Source organism: Colias eurytheme, chromosome 6 (assembly GCF_061535395.1).
Source record: "Colias eurytheme isolate Ceu_HAF_F1 chromosome 6, ilColEury1 Martin Lab GWU primary, whole genome shotgun sequence".
NCBI classification, from domain to species: domain Eukaryota; kingdom Metazoa; phylum Arthropoda; class Insecta; order Lepidoptera; family Pieridae; genus Colias; species Colias eurytheme.
Window position 1 is genome coordinate 262,805 of NC_142985.1, and position 18,153 is coordinate 280,957.

The following is an 18,153-nucleotide window of genomic DNA, read 5'->3' on the forward strand; positions in this document are numbered from 1 at the left end:
TCTGTATGTGCGGAGGATTTTCTTGTTAACACGATAGCGACCGAAATACTTTACTAATCGAGTCTTTTTTTTTCTCTTACGCTTGAGTATGCTCAGGAATAGAACCCTTTCATTTTTCAGGGTCTGATTCGATGTGGTTTAATTGTTATTAAATAAACAAAAATAATAATTAATAAATAATTATTAAAAAAAAATTATGAGGCGTGCACTTTTGGATTTTCCAAATTTTTTATTATGTAATGAATTCTTGAAAAGTTAACGCTTTATTACAACGAAATAACTGTTCTTAATTGTTTCAGTACAGAATGTTTTTTTACACTATTAATTTATTAACACAGCCGAAACAGTTCAAACCATTTTTGAAATAATTGCCCAAATTGAGTTATTCCGATTCTTTCTAGCGAATTTTAAAATACTTTTAATTGTCATGAAAGGAACATTTCAACCAGACTTTCAATTCACATTACGCATTGTCAAGAACTGAAACTATTTACCACTAACACAAGTTTCATTCAAAATTCCAATTAAACGATAGTAATAATTGCATATCCTTTGTCACATTCAAGACGTTTCCCGCTAATTACAATTAATATCAATCTTGATGTGGAATAGCGACCACAATTAGCTATGATTAACCCTCTGTAGCAAATAATAGCTGTGATTCGCGAGATGTGACTGGTGTGCTGTGAAATTAATTAATTAGGCTATTATTCACAGTTATTAGTTCCCTTTGGTGTGCCATCGCTAATCTGATATGTATCCGCTTATCTATTGGTGTGTTTAGTCTATAAATAGAGCTTTTTCAGGCTGAGATTTTGCGAAGATTGGATAGGATATTAGTATTAATAGGTTTAGTATTGTTATAATCTATTCGTTAAATATCGCTATGTTACTTTGATAAGTACTTGAGATAATGTTTAACATTTAGTGTTACAACAGGGTGTAGAGTTAAAAAGTCTGTCTTAATGAGTAAGCTATGTCATAAATATTTGAAACGAATAAATGTTTACAGAAGTTAAACGGTCTATATTTTATTGATACTGATGACAAGCTAGCTATAGCTATTTAAGATGAAAATAAATATAACATTTCTTCCGTGAAAACTTAACTATAAACATGGCGACTTAATAGCGTGTATTTCAATAATAAAATATAAACAATCTATATAAATATTGACGTACCGTTTCTATAATTTTTTCTCTGTATTTTTTTCTATAAAAGCAAGTGCAATTACTCTTTGACGAGGCTTCTTTCATCGTTTCTTGACGAAGTTAGCGCTTTTTGTGCTTCGCAGACGAATACGCGGATTGCAATTTAAACTTTCCTGTAGGTATTATTACGCAGTTATACGCTTTCTGTTTTTATAACTCTTTCGTTAGTCAAGACTTCGCGGCGAATTACGGCCGTAATCAATTCTAGATAAGACATCGTTTGTCAGAGTCAAGGCCGATTTTTTCGACTGTGATGGGAGGGAATATGGGCTTCATTTTGCTTAAATTTTTGATGTACAATGTAATCAAAGATGTTGCTTTTTATGGTTAAGGAAGGATTATAAAAATATGGTACAACTACAAGCTTTACATATTCCATAAGCTAAACTATAATATCTGAATCTTGATAAGCTTTTCCGAAACCTAAACATTTAGAAATCTGATTGAATAATTGAAGAATGGAAGGGCTATGTAAACAGATCGTACGCTCCATACAATAAACGTGAGGTTGGTCTGAACTGTCAGCTCTCCCGGTCCCCATCTTATCTGTGTCTTTGCTCACATTGTCAAGACGAGGTGCAAACCGCCACATTAATTCTCCATTATCCACCGGGCTAACACTCTATTACCTAAGCGAGTTGCCCAGATTTTAATAATGCCTGCACTTCAAGTATGAATACAAAATAACTTTACAAGACCAAAATTTTACACACGAGTCCATGCGGGCTGTATGGCCAGTTTTAATTAAAACCCCCTCTAGCCCCCCTCCCCGCAGCTCCCCGCATTCCCCTCTCAGCCCCTTACTTCATGTACAATGTTGCACTTTACATATTCTGATATTCAAGATGGAGTTACTGCAGTTGTAATGTTAATGCAGAGAAAATTCCGACTTCAACTGAAGTTTATTTTATTTGAGGTCAAGTGAAGAGCCTGCGTGAATATTTAATTTATTTTTTATTTGTTTGAACCGCTGTTCGCTTGTGAGTTTATAAGATGTCAGAAATAAAATACACAGAAGACGGTCGTAATTTAAAGAGACAGACAGACACAGTAATCCTGATTATTAAAACGTTAATAAGGTAAATTTAATAGATGTTTTAAATTTTACTATTTAAAATTAAGATTATTGGACTGATTATGTACCTACTACTGAACTAATAAAGTATTTAGAAGCAAAACAGATAAGAAGTGACTTGTTTTTAGATTTCTAACTTACTAAGTAAAACTACTTACACTAAGTAAAACAAATTACAGGTTAATTATTATAAGTAAAGGTTACAGCTGTAACAAAACTTTTAAATAGTCGACTATTATTTATAATTATCACCCATTATGGGCCCAATCAAAAGTTTCCAAACAAGTCATAACAATTGAAAACGAATATTTACCCAAAGCAAGTCGTCTTAATGGCCTCAATAATTATTATGAAGTAACATTTTAGGAGACAATCAAGTCGATTGGTCAACTGTGAACGCGAACCCAAACTTGGCGTTGAAATATTAAAGGGCCGCACAAATTCCTTCAAGAAAAGCCCAAATTAAATTGGAATGGCCCGCCAGCGAAGCGTGCGCGCGAAATATTCGCTTTTCAGATATTTTAAACATGAAATCGTCGCTCGCTTATAGGCTTTCTAATTGAGTTGCCGAAATGCAATTTGGAAACAAATTAAAGCATTCTAATTGGAACGGGTGCGCGAGTTCAACAGTTCGAATTAAAGTTTTAACGCAGTTTCGTTATTTATTTGTTATGGGAAATCGAAAACAATGCTCGTTCCTCACGCCTGCCGCCGTCGCGCCGCTCCGAGCGACCTTCCGCGCTTTCAAGGTTATGTGCTACAATCTTGCTGCTTATAAATCTTAAAAGTTTCCAAATTTATATAGATTTATGCACATTTTGCATTTATACTTTGTTACGTAATTTGTTTTCCTTGTTCAGATTTAATTCGGTTCACAGGGTGGTATAGACCACATAATATTGCTATAATGCTTTTGCCAAAGTTTTGAGAGTATTGGCTAGCAAGCAAATTTCCCAATAGTAATATCAAAAATAATAGAATATATTATTTAAAAAAAGGTTACATTTTAGGGCAAGCTGAATTCCTACTTGTAAGTGTAGTTGCTATTTTTTTTTTGTTAAGTCTATCGTAAATAAACTATATAATACGAGAAAGACATGTTCGGATCATTATATTGTAGATAACTTTTATAAAAGACCAAAATTGAAAAATAAACTTATTTCGAATAATTTTTTTTTTCATTTCAACAACTTGTTTGCTAAGCTTGTTTGATAGATTTTGTCATTGTGTTTTTCCAATAGATAATCTGTACTTTGAGATCATTCTGGGAATAGTTAAAAAAGAAACGTATCACTCGCTTTAATATTTGTTTCCGAAAGAACGCTCTTCGTTCAATAAAACACATTCCACATGTATTTTGAAGCCCCGAATGAATTACCTAGATTGAAATACTCTTTGCCAATATTGAAATAGACGCTTTTGTCGTTGCGAACAAAATCTATTATACATTTTATAATATTTGCGAGTCGACAATCAATTTGATGAATGTGCATTTCAATTGATTCGAGAGTTGAACGCACTTCGTTCTATTTTCCGAGTTCCAGTAAAAACTACGATTCGACAAACAGTTAAAATGTCCAATATAATTGATCTAACGAAAAATTTAATAGATTCCACATTCGCGCACAATGGGACAAATTATGGGGTCGGAACAATCGCCACTAAACGAAGCTGTTTTGCCACAATTTATTTGCACCGATTGTATTTGCATGCTATTGATTGCTTTTTGTAGCTGACCATACTGTCGTGCGATGCGGCAAATGTTGCTCATTATTTCACGATTGCCCAATAGTAATTGGTATTTTAGTCATACTAAAGTTAAGTCGTTCACGATGACCTCACTTTTTCGAGAAGCAAGCGACTTAAATGTTTACATCATTTACAATTAAAATGCCATATAAAAATAATGTTATTGGCGCCTGAAAAGTGTGTTTTTTATAAAAAAAATATGGATAGAGATTAATTTTTGTCACACAAAGTGGTCGCGCCAATATAAAAATATACGTAAATATATTTCTCGATATGAAAGTGGACTGTATTTTGATCTACGTGGTGTTCGCAAAGAGGGATAGACAGGATCATACGGCACGTACCTCGTCGGAGGGAGTAGCGTCCAGAACACACGCGCCGCGCCGCCACGCGGTCAGGGTCCTCCAGCTCGCGGCGGGCAAGAACGGCGTCCAGTCCCACACTCCACACAAACACACACGCGGCGGTGAGCGCGACCAAGGGCCGGGGCACGGGATACCCCGGTGGTGTTACAAGGGCACAATGCCTGATGATCTAGAGAGCCTCGTGGAAGCTCTCCGGCGGTGGCCGAGTCCCGAACCTCGCGAAGGAACGGAGCGAACTCGACTGACTGCAGCGACAAGCACGTCGCGTTCACGTCTTATTGGACGTGTCACGTGGTTAGTGACCACGCGATGATTGGTTGTGCTCGTATGTAGGGAAGGATGAAGGAACACACCACAAACAATAAACGTTTAATTTCTACATTTACTATTTTAATTATATTGGCGTTACCATATCCACCCGCCCTAAATGGGTCACCATTTAAAACCAATCATAAGATACAGCGAAAAACTATGACTCTAGGATCGCATAATGCGCGCGGGTTGATAAAAGTCCTAAGAGCCACGGCGGTAATATAAATAACAAGTTCTATGGCTCTAGGAGCGCAAAATGCGAGCGGGATAATAAAAAATCCTAAAAGTCACGGCGGAAATATAACTAACAAATTCTATGACTCTAGGATCGCGTAATGCGAGCGGGGTATATAAATTCCTAAAGTCACGGCGGTATTACAACTAACAAATTCTATGACTCTAGGATCGCGTAAAGCGAGCGGGGTATAAAAAGTTCCTAAAGTCACGGCGGTATTATAACTAAGAAATTATAAACGAAAGCGGTGCAAAAACTTAAAATTAAACTTAACTAACTGCGGTAATATACTAATGCGGTATAACTATTGTCTTGGAAGCGGACATAAACGAACGACCGGGCGAAGGTAAGTTCCCTTGGCGGTTCTAACTGTACAAACGCGCGCGACGTCGTCCTTTGAAGGATGTACTTTCTCTACGACGGCTAAAGGCCAGGTTAGGGGCGGTGTATTATCATTTATTACAACCACTACCGTTCCAAGAGTAATAGGTGTGGAAGGCGTATTCCATTTCTGCCTAACCTGCAAACCGTGTAAGTATTCCATTCTCCAATGTTTCCAAAACGACTGAACTAACTTGTCCAGTAGCGAATGCCTATCAAGCAAACTGACGTGATCAGATTTGACTTGCGGCGCGGGTAATGATAATAAAAGCGCGGTAATTAAAATAACACGAAACAAATGCGTTTTAATATACATATATTTAATATGATAATAATCAATGATCATGATAATTATGTGATCATTGCGCGGTGATATCACTGGATGCTTATGTGCATATTCCAGGGCGGAATCGCTTAGACGTCCGATGAGGATAAGTCTGTTGCGAATAAAAGGCTTCGAGCGGTTGAGAGCCTGCGAATAAAATTTATAAAAGAGTATATTATAATACTCCTCTGCAAAATATTTATTTTGCAGGGCGGGAATAATTTTATTCTCAGCGAAATTAGGTTCCTCTACGGTCATCATAACACCGCGGCGGGTTAATAATATAAGGAACCTATAAATATAAAATACACGACGCGACGAGACGCGAAGGGCGGTATCGTATAAAGCGCAATGCTTTATAGGCGGGCACACAGTGTGCGCTATTAATTTTCGTTCGGGAATGTCTGCAATAGACTCACCATTGAGACTCCTAAGAGGCCAATCAGATGGGTCCGAACGAGCCCACTGGGGTCCGTGGAACCACAGAGGGTGCGGTACGAGATTTTGTGGCGTAATGCCACGCGAAAGAATGTCAGCGGGATTTTCAATACCAGAAATATGGTAGAAATTATCTGATGGGATGTTATACACGACTGTGGGAGCAACGAAGCCCATCATGTCCCACAGGCGGGCGGTAATTGACAAGATGGAGTGCTTAGTGCACATCACATCGGCGGGAGCGGTAATTTTAAAATGAAAACAATCATCAACAGTAGACCAATGCAGAACAAGTAATTTATGTTGCACGGTCTTATCAAACTCCACCGCGGAGGGTAAAAGTTTGTGCGAAGCGGGAAGATTATCTAACACATTTTTGCTATTACTATTCCATTTAATAAGATCCCACTGAGCTCCCTTAAACAAATCGATGAGCTGCTGCGACGCGGAAACTGCTTCACATTCCGTGGGAATAGAGAAGGCGATATCATCCATATACAACGAGGAAGACGCAATGCCACTCGCTAGCGGATATTTCGCGCCGTCATCTTCTACGAGCTGTCTTACCGTGCGCAGTGCATGATAAGGACTAGACTTGATGCCGAAGCAAACTCGATTAAATTGATAAAGCAGCAGCGGATCCTGCGGGCTGAAACGATATAAAAAACATTGAAAACGACGATCAAACTCACGCACGAATATCTGCAGAAACTGTTGGCGGCAATCGGCGGTCATGGCAATCGCGTGGAGACGAAAACCTAAAATTATTGTAAACAAATTGCCTTGTAAATTCGGCCCAACATGCAGAAGGTCATTCAACGAACGCTGGCTTCCAGAAGTTGGCATGCTAGCATCTAAAACCATGCGCAGCTTAGTCGACGATTTATCCTCGCGCAGAACAGCGTGATGCGGTATAATATAAGTAGGTGTAGGGTCACGCGGATCATACGGAGGCGCGGGTGAAATATAATTTTTCGTTAGATAATCTTTTATGACGTCATCATATGCCAACCTTAATTTAGGTGAAGCCTGTAGCTTTCTTTCGAGGCACATGAAACGCTTGCGGGCAATATTAAATGAGTCACCGAGAGTGTAGAAATCATCCTTAAATGGAAGCGAAACAATATATCTGCCACTCACGGGGTCGCGGGTTGTAGTTAATTTATAATATTCTTCACATTCAACATCATCGGGATGTTGAACGGGCGGTGCGGTAGGAAGCTCCTCGAGCTCCCAGAAACGCCTGACTAATGAGTCAATAGCGGCGGTCTCTTGAACGTGACAACACATCAAGGGCGGTTTATGTATGTTAGGTATGGTGGGTACTGAACCCATTATTACATAGCCTAACACCGTGCGCAATGCAGCGGGCGCCGACGAGTCACGAGATGCATGAACTACGTCGGGGAGAAGCAGATGAGGGAACAGAGAAGCACCGATTAATAAATCGATTTTATTTGGCGTACCAAAACTCTCATCTGCGAGCGGTAAATGCGAAATATGCGATAAGACAGAAGTGTCTATAACAGCGGTAGGTAGTAAATCCGTAACATGATCAACAACTAGCGGTGAAATATTAAAAGATATGTTGTTGTCAAGACGTGAATAAAATTTTATATTTATAGAATTACTATTTATAATTTTTTCTGAACCACCGAACCCCTTAATAATAGTACGTTCGGTTTTCTGCGGTTTAATACCTAAACGTTCACAACATTCATTCGTAATGAAGTGACTTTGCGAAGCGGAATCTAAAAGCGCGCGAATAACAAGCCGTTCGCCTTTACAATTATAAGATACGACTTCAGCGGTTGATAATAAAATAGTGTGTTGTTTATTCGCGGGCGCGTTGCATTGAAATGCGTTATCAGTATCAGCTGTATAGCTAGCGGTACATAGCGCAATTACGTCAGGGCGGCATTCGCCCGACGGCGGTGACGGCGCAGGCAACGGCGGTGTGCTGCGCGGCGGGGGGTGAGACGCAGGCGCGGGAATGGAAGATTCGCGTTTCAAATGTAACATCGTATGATGTTTTAATTTACAAATGCGGCAATTAAAATTAGACGAACAACTAGAAACTCGATGTTTAATACTGAGACAATTTATACACGCGTTTCTATCCTTTACGTATTTCAAACGTTCCTGCGGACTCATTTTATGAAAACTCGAACATTTAAATAAATGTTGATGCGTAATATTTGTACAAAGACAACTATAAGCGGAATCAGCGGTTGTTACGTAAGACTGATACGTCTTAGGCGGTGCGGAAGAAGTATTATTTAAACTGCGGTTATAATTATTCTTTCGAGGCGGTTTATTTATTCCCGAATTTGTGGAAGGATGAATGCGTTCTAATACCTTCGCACGAGTTTGAATAAATTGAACTAAGTTATCAAAAGTAGGCATTTCACTACCAAACTTAGTCTCGAAAGCGCGAACAGTATCTGAGTCTAACTTCTTCAACGCGATATGAACAATCATTAAATCTGTAATATTATCTAACTTTATATTCTGTAAGGCGCGCACTGCGCTAATAAAGTTATCAGTAAATAAATCAAAGTTTGTTGCGGACGGAGAATGCAAAGGTTTAAAATCAAACATTTGATTTAAATACGCGGAGACCAACATACGTTTATCATCATATTTATCTTTTAAAGTTTGTAAAATTAAATTATAATTTTCAGCGGAGGGGGTTATACCAGCTATAACAGTTGTGGCCTTCCCCGTTAATTTACCTAGTAAATAATATAAACGCTCGGCATCTGTAAGGCCGGGATTGTTATGAACAACTGATTCAAAATTCGAAAGAAACAGCGGAAATGAGCGAATATCACCCGAAAATGGTACTAATTCGATAGGCGGTAATTTAGGCCTATTTTTATGCAAATTATTAATATCTCCGTGTGACGGACTTGGTTGCGAATATTGCGATTTAATTCTTATAACTCTGCTATATAAAGACTCGAATGCAACGAGGCTTTTATAATCAGGTTTCGCGGTAGGTGTTAATAATAATAAGCGAGTATTGTATTCGTCTAAACACTTTTCAAATCTTTCACGTAATGATTCTATCTGCGCGGACTCGTCAAGGAAACTTTCCATAAGCGAGGCGTTGTTATGAACGTTTAAAGACAAATCATACATTTGTTGCACCATTTCGAATATAACTTCGCGTTTAGCTAATAACATGGATAACTGCGAATCATTTATATCTTCCGAATCATTAACATCCGAAGCGTCACTATCAGGTAACTTAGTCATTTTCTTAGGCGGCATTTTTAATAACAAAAGTATATATTCAAACAGAGAATGTTACAATACAAGTTACAATAACAAGTAATACGACTAAATAAAGTAGGTCAGCGACGCAAGCGTAATATGAACCGAGTATGAATTTTCAATATGGTCGGATTATAACAGCGGATCGCGGGACGCGGAATGACCTAGATAACGTTATAAATTTCGAGCGCGGGTAGCGGATAAATAAATATGATGAAATATGTTCGATTTATAATGATTTTAGCGTTATAACTGCGGATAAACGATATGAATATAGTTTTAATTAACTATTTTAATAATAATATACGCGTAACTTAATGTTACGGGCGGAATAAAATATATTTTAAGCAAAAAATAATAGATGACGCAATGTCGATCTATGCGGTATATTATAGTTATTTCACAATGAATGTACTATTAAATCGCTTATTAGGGCCTACAATGAGTATCCTAATAAGGGCGGGTTTAAAATATATTTTATATGAATAGTAGAAGACGCATTGTCGTTCTATTATATGCGGTATATTAAATAGTATTTCGCATTGAAGATACTACTAATCGCTTATTAGGTCCTACACAATGAGTATCCTAATAAGGGCGGGTTTAAAATCATCAGGTATTATCCTGCTCGAAGTGACCACTCAATGGTTACTATCCGGGTCGAAGGTACCACTCAATGGTTACTATCCGGGTCGAAGGTACCACTCAATGGTCGCGCCAATATAAAAATATACGTAAATATATTCTCGATATGAAAGTGGACTGTATTTTGATCTACGTGGTGTTAGCAAAGAGGGATAGACAGGATACACACGGCACGTACCTCGTCGGAGGGAGTAGCGTCCAGAACACACGCGCCGCCACGCGGTCAGGGTCCTCCAGCTCGCGGCGGGCAAGAACGGCGTCCAGTCTCACACTCCACACAAACACACACGCGGCGGTGAGCGCGACCAAGGGCCGGGGCACGGGATACCCCGGTGGTGTTACAAGGGCACAATGCCTGATGATCTAGAGAGCCTCGTGGAAGCTCTCCGGCGGTGGCCGAGTCCCGAACCTCGCGAAGGAACGGAGCGAACTCGACTGACTGCAGCGACAAGCACGTCGCGTTCACGTCTTATTGGACGTGTCACGTGGTTAGTGACCACGCGATGATTGGTTGTGCTCGTATGTAGGGAAGGATGAAGGAACACACCACAAACAATAAACGTTTAATTTCTACATTTACTATTTTAATTATATTGGCGTTACCACAAAGCTTGAAAACTATGAGGTAGGTGGAATTTTATATCTGAAAGTAATAAGTACATGCAATACTTAAGTTGCAAGAATCTCTATATTGGTTATTATTTTATGCCAAAGTAAAAATACACACCATACTTGGAACCATTATAGGAAATAAATATCCGTAATTTTTGTATAATATTATATGATTTCTTCCTATTGAAATGTTGGGATAATATCCTCGTTTTACACGCTCGACACAACGACTGAACAGATTCGGATGAACTCTTCAGTCATCTTTATACCAATTAATTAAATATAATATGTATGGTTAGAAAATGAAAATTAATTTGTGGACTTTCGTCTCCAATTTTTTATAACGTGTAGACAATACTATCAAGGAAATTTGTATGTGCCTAATAGTATTTTTACCATTTTATTAGCGCACATGACCTTCTTAGGAATATTTTATAGTATATAAACGGTCTGGTCCTCAGTACCTTAGCCCTTATCACCTTTGACGTAAAGAAAATTGATGAGCTAAACATATGTGAATGCAACCCCATTGAAAGAAAAAAGACTAGCATACACCTTACCAGAATACAAAGCACCTAATGCAATTTTAACCTTATGCCGCTCTCGTACCATACACTTTCCTTTGTACTTTTTAGCCAATATTTCGCTAAGATTTTTACCAAAACCTTCAAATATGAAGTAGGAAGCGCCAGTTTGATAGGCAATTTGTCGAATTGAGGTGTTTTACGGCGCCAGCGGAATGGCGAACCTCTTACACCTAATCTTTATGGAGCATAAAACGGAGCACTAAATGTTCATCTTAAATAAACGTGGGGGAGACCTCCTCCCTTGTAAAGTACGAACTATCATACAAGTACAAATTAGGGTTCTGAGTTATCTGTTGTTTATTACCTGGTGGTGGGGGGGGTGCAAAGTTTCGAGTTTCTTGTAGTTTTGGTTGGGCCTTGTCTGTCAGTCATCAAATCAATTTAAGTTACCTACAGGTACCCATTTAGATTTATATAATTCTGTGTGAATGTAAAGCCCGTTCTAAAAGTTGCTATTTATTCTTTAGTGGGAAAAAAATAATATTTTATAATATATTTTATTCATCTCAATACAAATTCCATAGTTACATTTTATTGTAAATGTCGGCTTCTGTTGAATTTTTAGTTTTACGATGCAATGAAAGCAATGCCACTACTCGTAAAAATACAAAATAATATAATAATGAAAATGTTTACCTCGTTCAATTTTGCGAAAAATCGATACATATTTTTTGGGAAAAAATATTTGACAGTGTAATCATATTTCCAATAAGAAATAAACATATATACAAAATGCTTCCACGATCTGTTTTAAACATTTATTGCTGAGCCGTTTTGCATAATTAACAACATTTTCTGTCTCATTTCACAGCGTCGAGCTCAAATTCGTATTTACATATTAATTTTAGGGTTTTATTCATTCGTAATGCGAGAGTTCAGTGAACTATCTTTTGTTTAAATATGTAAACTTGACTTTTATGACAACTGTAAAATCTTAAAACTTATTTTTACCTTAACTTAATATTTAAAAAAAGAACGAACATTTAGAATATTTTTTTAGGTCTTAACTATGTGTTTAACTACATGTCAAATCATAAAAATAGTAATCAAATTAATATAGTTTAAAAATAATAAAAAACAAGCTCAAAATCATGAAGTCCATCCTTGATAAACGCACGAAGTTTGGATTAAATCAATCCCTTCAAAGTGGAACAAAATCGAGTCTAAAGGAGTCGGTTGTATGTATAAACATACAGGTAGAGCTAATAAAAGCGTGTTAAAAACATCTCTTTTGGGAAGTAAAGTAAAAACAGGAATTGTTTGTAAACAAGGCAAGCGAATGATTACTGGATCTCTGTTCCGGTGATCACGTGGTGTTAATTATGCACGAGCAGGAGACCCTAATCGGAACTATTAGCGACTGTAGTGTAGTGTTATACAATTGTGGTAATTGCTCTATAAGTTGTAACTATGTCTTCTTCTGGTTTAGATATCAGATTGCAGGCAAAATTTTGAGATAAGAAATACTTTGCAATTCACCCGCTTCCACATTAGCTTTCAACATAACAATCTTATTTCACTTTCAGTACCTACAGTGTATGAAAATCACGAATCGTTGCAAAAATTTGAAGAAATGGTAATTTATCAAGTTTATCCAATGTCAACAAACAAAAATCTAATCTTATGAATCATTAGAGTAATTGTTAAAAAATAAACAAATGTTTCAGTAAAATTTTTAAGAAATACATTTCTAAATGGAATGAAAATTTATTTTAGTCATTTTAATTTGTTAAAGTAACTTGATATATTTTTAAATTTGAATTATTTTAGCGAGAACGCAACTGAAAAACAGGTAACGCTATTTTAAGAGTCGGGGTTTAATATTATTGTATTTAAGCGATTGATAATCAGATAGAAAATAATTTCAGTATATATTTTTATTATTCAGTAAAAAATTGGTGATGGAAATTATGTACTTACTTATAGGATACTAGTGGTCCGCCCCGGCTTCGCCCGTGGTACATATTTCGCAATAAAAGGTAGCCTATGGTCCTTTCTCGGGTAACAAAATATCTCTATACCAAATTTCATGCAAATTATCAGTAGTTAAGGCGTGATTGAGTAACAGACAGACAGACAGAGTTACTTTCGCATTTATAATATTAGTATGGATACACACATCATACCATACACAACCAACAAAGTTGGAGGGCTCACTGAAACCTATCTACTTCCCAATGCTATAATGCTGAAATTATACATGCAGTAGTTTGATTACGTCAGAGTTTCCGTACACCGGTAATCACACGTCGGTCATCCGTCCGCCATGATCGGCCTGTTAGCCTACAAACAGGACTGAGTTTATTGGATAGTCGGTAAGTTGAGCTTTTGTTGCGAACTTGTTAAGAAGATGTTTAAACCGTGAAATAATACTGTACCGAGCAATGGTAGCGACGCATCTTTGAAAATGAATTATTTTCCCCATATACCTACAACTTACAAAAACTTATAAGTACCACATTTACCAGGACCTAACCGGTAATTTCCTGCGCAATTATTATTAAATAACTGAGGGTGTATGAATGAGTTTTAAATCGATTTTAACCCAAAAAGAAAAGCACAACACAGTTGTACTCTTTACTCTATGACATCTCATACGCGCACTAGCCCCCGGCTACAGGGACCATCTGCGGCCCTTTGAGCCTATAATCACAAGCCGTAAAGCCCTGGCGAGGTGAATTTATTTCCCACGTCACACATTTTGTTTTTCCATACCGACGCAATTATAGCAACGTATCGCAGGAAAATGCGAGCGAATAGAACGGTGGTCGCAGAAAAGAAATCTAAATTACAATAATAAAAACGTTTGCGAAATGGAGTGAAAAGTCGACGAGATAGAAAGTGCAGTCGGCCACGCGGAACTGAGTCTTGTTACAATGGAATAAGCGCGCTGATGCGTGCACATCTTAATTTGGCGTTGTTATTCTAGTAATGGCGCACGCCGTCCGCAATTCTTTCTACATTAAGCTAAAGGTTTTTATATTAATTGTAACGTACGTTTCAAGGTTGTATTATTGTTTCCCAAATGGGTTCGGGCTCTTGTCTGCGAGTCAATTAATGTACGGAACGAATTGAATCGTGTTTCAATTTTTATAGCCTTTTATTTTTTGAATAACGCAGGCCATTTAATATTCTACATTTTTGGACGTAACATAATGGTCGTATTATTTTATTAATGACATTCATAAAACTTGATAAAAATATCTGTAAAGTAATAAATCTGACGTAAAATATTTCCTCATGACAAAAGGTCATAACTTAACGACAACGAACGTAAGCATTTTCCGTCCGCTGGTTCCCGGAAAACATGCAATTGTTCCCGTAAAATATTGACGTAATTAAAGCAATACGAAGGCTAATTATCAGCCCTCGGATCTCTGAAGGGACTCTTATTTATTTGCCAGCGAGCGGAATACTAATCGCGAATTTATGTTCCACGAGACACAATTTTTACGCAGTTTTTAGAGCTGACCTTGCGACAGATTATCCGGGAACGAATTGTTTGTGAGCAACAATTTGCTTTGTTAGTTCTTTTGGCTTCCATGATACTAATTAGTTATTTTGCTGCTGCTACTGCTGCTGTGTTTCTGTAAATTGATTTTTTTTTAATTTAAAATTGGAAGTATAGTTGAAAGTAAACAATCATTAACCATAGCATATTAAATATGGAAGCGAATACAAATAATAGAATGCATATTCCAACAGTTATTTCCTTTTACCCGTTTTAAAGAAATAATACATTTCAAAACAAACTACGCAAGAATACATATAATATTTTAAAAGTTATTTAATTTGACAGATGTTCCCACACTTTTATAGAGAGGCCTGTAACCACACCCACTCAGAATGGCCTCAATTTTTGGCGATATTAATTTCTGTGTTCTGAACAATTGGCCGAGCCCACTCCTGCCGTTTCCTCTCGCTTGTTGCTAAGTACTCGAATTGAATTAGATGTAGACCTATCAGCCCGGAAAGGGATTGTTTTTGTGCGATATTTTAGCGTCTATTTACAAGGAAACTCTACAATGTAGTGTGTATTTTGCTCGGCACCATTGAATTAAATTTCCCTCAAATTATCTTCGGCATAAAGCGCTGTCGATGTTTGTTTAATTCTATTTAAGAGAATCACGAATTTACAGTTTCAAGAGCAATACGATTCTATAACATTTAATTAAGTATTCCGTCCGATATATTAAACAACATGTGCTAAAAAGACAACAAAAAGAGCGCGCGATTATAAAAAGCAGCCATTCATGGAATAGCTATACTATAGCCTATGGCAGCATGTGTGATTTGTAATAAAATAATACAAATGTAGTCATTGTATTTTGCACAAGATTTATAACAGTTGGGAGCGTTTGCGAAAATGCGAGAGCGGTAAATTGGAGGTTTTTGCTGGAGCATCCCTGAGGTGCTGTGCGCTCCTGAACTTTGTTATAAAAAATTAAAAGATGATATATTTGTAGCTGGATAATTCGGAACTTTTATGGATTGGTTGGGAGCGGGCTCGCTCAGGACCGCAGGGAGGCCACTGTCAGAGAAATGCTTTCAAACATTTTGTTTTGTATTGTGCCTTTAAATACAGGTACTGAATAATAATATGTGCAATTATTTAGTAAAAAAAAACTTATGAGAATATTTTTCTTTAGTTTTTCTTTGGTCTTATTTCTCATGCTTTATTTATATTATTCTAAGGAACTCTTTACCTAGAATTTGTTATCCGTTCTTCAAATATAGCTTTCGACGAAGGTAAGTCAAAGTTATCCCATCAAAAACATCCTGTAAAAAACCCAAGTCTCGCAGCTCAGTCTTTCTACCGTCAAAAGTTGTGAGATCCATGTAATACCAAGTCGGTTAATCTATTTAGTGTCTACTTGAAGGACCTTCTGTCTTAAGTTATTACATAAGTTATTATCATGCCAATATTAAAAATATTTAACGTTTTAAACAAATAGATCGACTTGGACATCGCTTGATTTGATTATTAGTATGTATCACACTACACAGCACGACGGGCCAGCGACCAACAGGAACGAGAGTTTCAATCGCGTGAGGCGCGAGAGACTAAAGAATCTAATATGTATAATATTTTAATATTCATTTTGTTTTCATGCGATGTCCAAGTCGATCTATTTGTTTAAAACGTTAAATATTTTTAATATTGGCATGATAATAACTTATGTAATAACTTAAGACAGAAGGTCCTTCAAGTAGACACTAAATAGATTAACCGACTTGGTATTACATGGATCTCACAACTTTTGACGGTAGAAAGACTGAGCTGCGAGACTTGGGTTTTTTACAGGATGTTTTTGATGGGATCTCACTTCTTTTTGTAGAGCCTTTCTTTTTGATACCACCACCAACCACCAACTGCATAAATAACTTTGTAATCCCATATATTTATATAGGGTTACAAAGTTATTGATGCAGTTGGTGTATTTGGAAAACTGGACCGAAATTACAAAATATTTAAGTTTTCCCATGATTAAGACACTAAACTCTATATGTATTCCAAATATGAAGCTTCTAAGTCTGCTAGAAGTGCCTTGGACTTTTGATGATCGGTGAGTCAGTGAGTGACAAAATTTAGAAACTTTAACAAGTTGTCATTCTTAAACTACTGGTTCAAATTGACTGAAATTTTAAATATTCCGTGTTTATACAATGTCGGATTAGTTACTGAAGATTCAGGTTTCTTGCTTTATCCACAACCGAATTATAGGGGGTCGAAAAAGGCCCGAATTGCTTCGAGAAAAGGATGGTACGGCCGTGCCGCTTTTTTTTTGCTCGACTTGGCGGGGGCATATAATAATCATTTCTCAATAAATTGATCATAATAATAATATCGACAAATAAGTTACCAACTTATAGATGTGAAGATGTTTGTTATTCCATCACACAAAACTACTAGCGATATTTTCACTTTATATATGTAGGTACTCCTTGAACTAATATAATATTATATAAGTAGTAATCTTCTCTTATATATAAAAATGAATCGCAAAATGTGTTGGTAAGCGCATAACTCGAGAACGGCTGAACCGATTTCGATAATTCTTTTTTTATTATATTCCTTGAAGTACGAGAATGGTTCTTATGTAGAGAAAACGTAAACATGTACCACGGGCGAAGCCGGGGCGGACCGCTAGTAATTAAATAAGTTTACATCTTTTGTACAACTTAAGGACCTGCCTACCAACGTTTATATAAAAAAAAATCGGCGTTAATAACTCTTTAAATATAAACCTTGTTAGCGTTTGTTTTAAAAAGTTCCTTTTTTACGACGGATATCCTCGTATATTTCCACGACTCGGCTTTATGCACGATTATATCATTTGGACAAAGCCCGGTCGCGTAATACCCTTTTTCCACTGAAATACTAAACGGTAATGTATTTCGACAACAAGAGAGAAACAACAGCCTCCGTGATAATATTACGATTCCAGTCAACGTGATTACGTAATCAGATACAATCTTTGTGTAAAATAACGTGGAATATTTAAGCCCTTATTAAATTGAATCTTGTGCCTTCAAAGCAACAGCGGTCACGTCCTTCAGTTATTTAAGCAACTGCTATTTATGCTATACAATAAAAAAATAACATCACTTTAAAACTTTTTCTATGATAAAATTAATGTTATTCAAACAAAATGGAGATTGCGAATTTCTTTCAAAATTCAAATACCTGTAGCGAGTTCAAGAATGTTTATCAGAAATCTCGATTGTTGGTTGAACTGAAGTTGTGAGTTGAGTTGAGTGGGAGCGGTGACGAACTTTCCAACTCGAGTGAGTTTTAATTAAATTTGTTTTATCTGCGTCTTAATTAGTTAGGTGCGGATCGGCGATTAGGTATTGTGCTGAGTTTGGAGTGAACAAAACATTTTGCGTTAGGCGTGGAGCTTTCACGTTATGCTTTGAATAGATACGATATCGAGA

General features: G+C 36.9%; 2 protein-coding genes across 4 annotated transcripts in view; both read right to left on the reverse strand.

Annotated features, from left to right (window-relative positions):
- Positions 1–18,153, reverse strand: part of LOC149907366 (zwei Ig domain protein zig-8-like) — a 314,072-nt gene that overhangs the window by 115,085 nt on the left and 180,834 nt on the right. The window lies entirely within an intron of this gene.
- Positions 4,309–9,182, reverse strand: LOC149907368 (uncharacterized). Its single transcript, XM_090102377.1, has one exon. The coding sequence runs from the start codon at positions 8,717–8,719 to the stop codon at positions 5,252–5,254; it is 3,468 nt and encodes a 1,155-aa protein (XP_089958503.1). The 5' UTR covers positions 8,720–9,182; the 3' UTR covers positions 4,309–5,251.

Excerpts from the sequence above, each read along its gene's own strand:
- LOC149907368 (XM_090102377.1), bottom strand. The coding sequence starts at position 8,719 with ATGTTGGTCTCCGCGTATTTAAATCAAATGTTTGATTTTAAACCTTTG.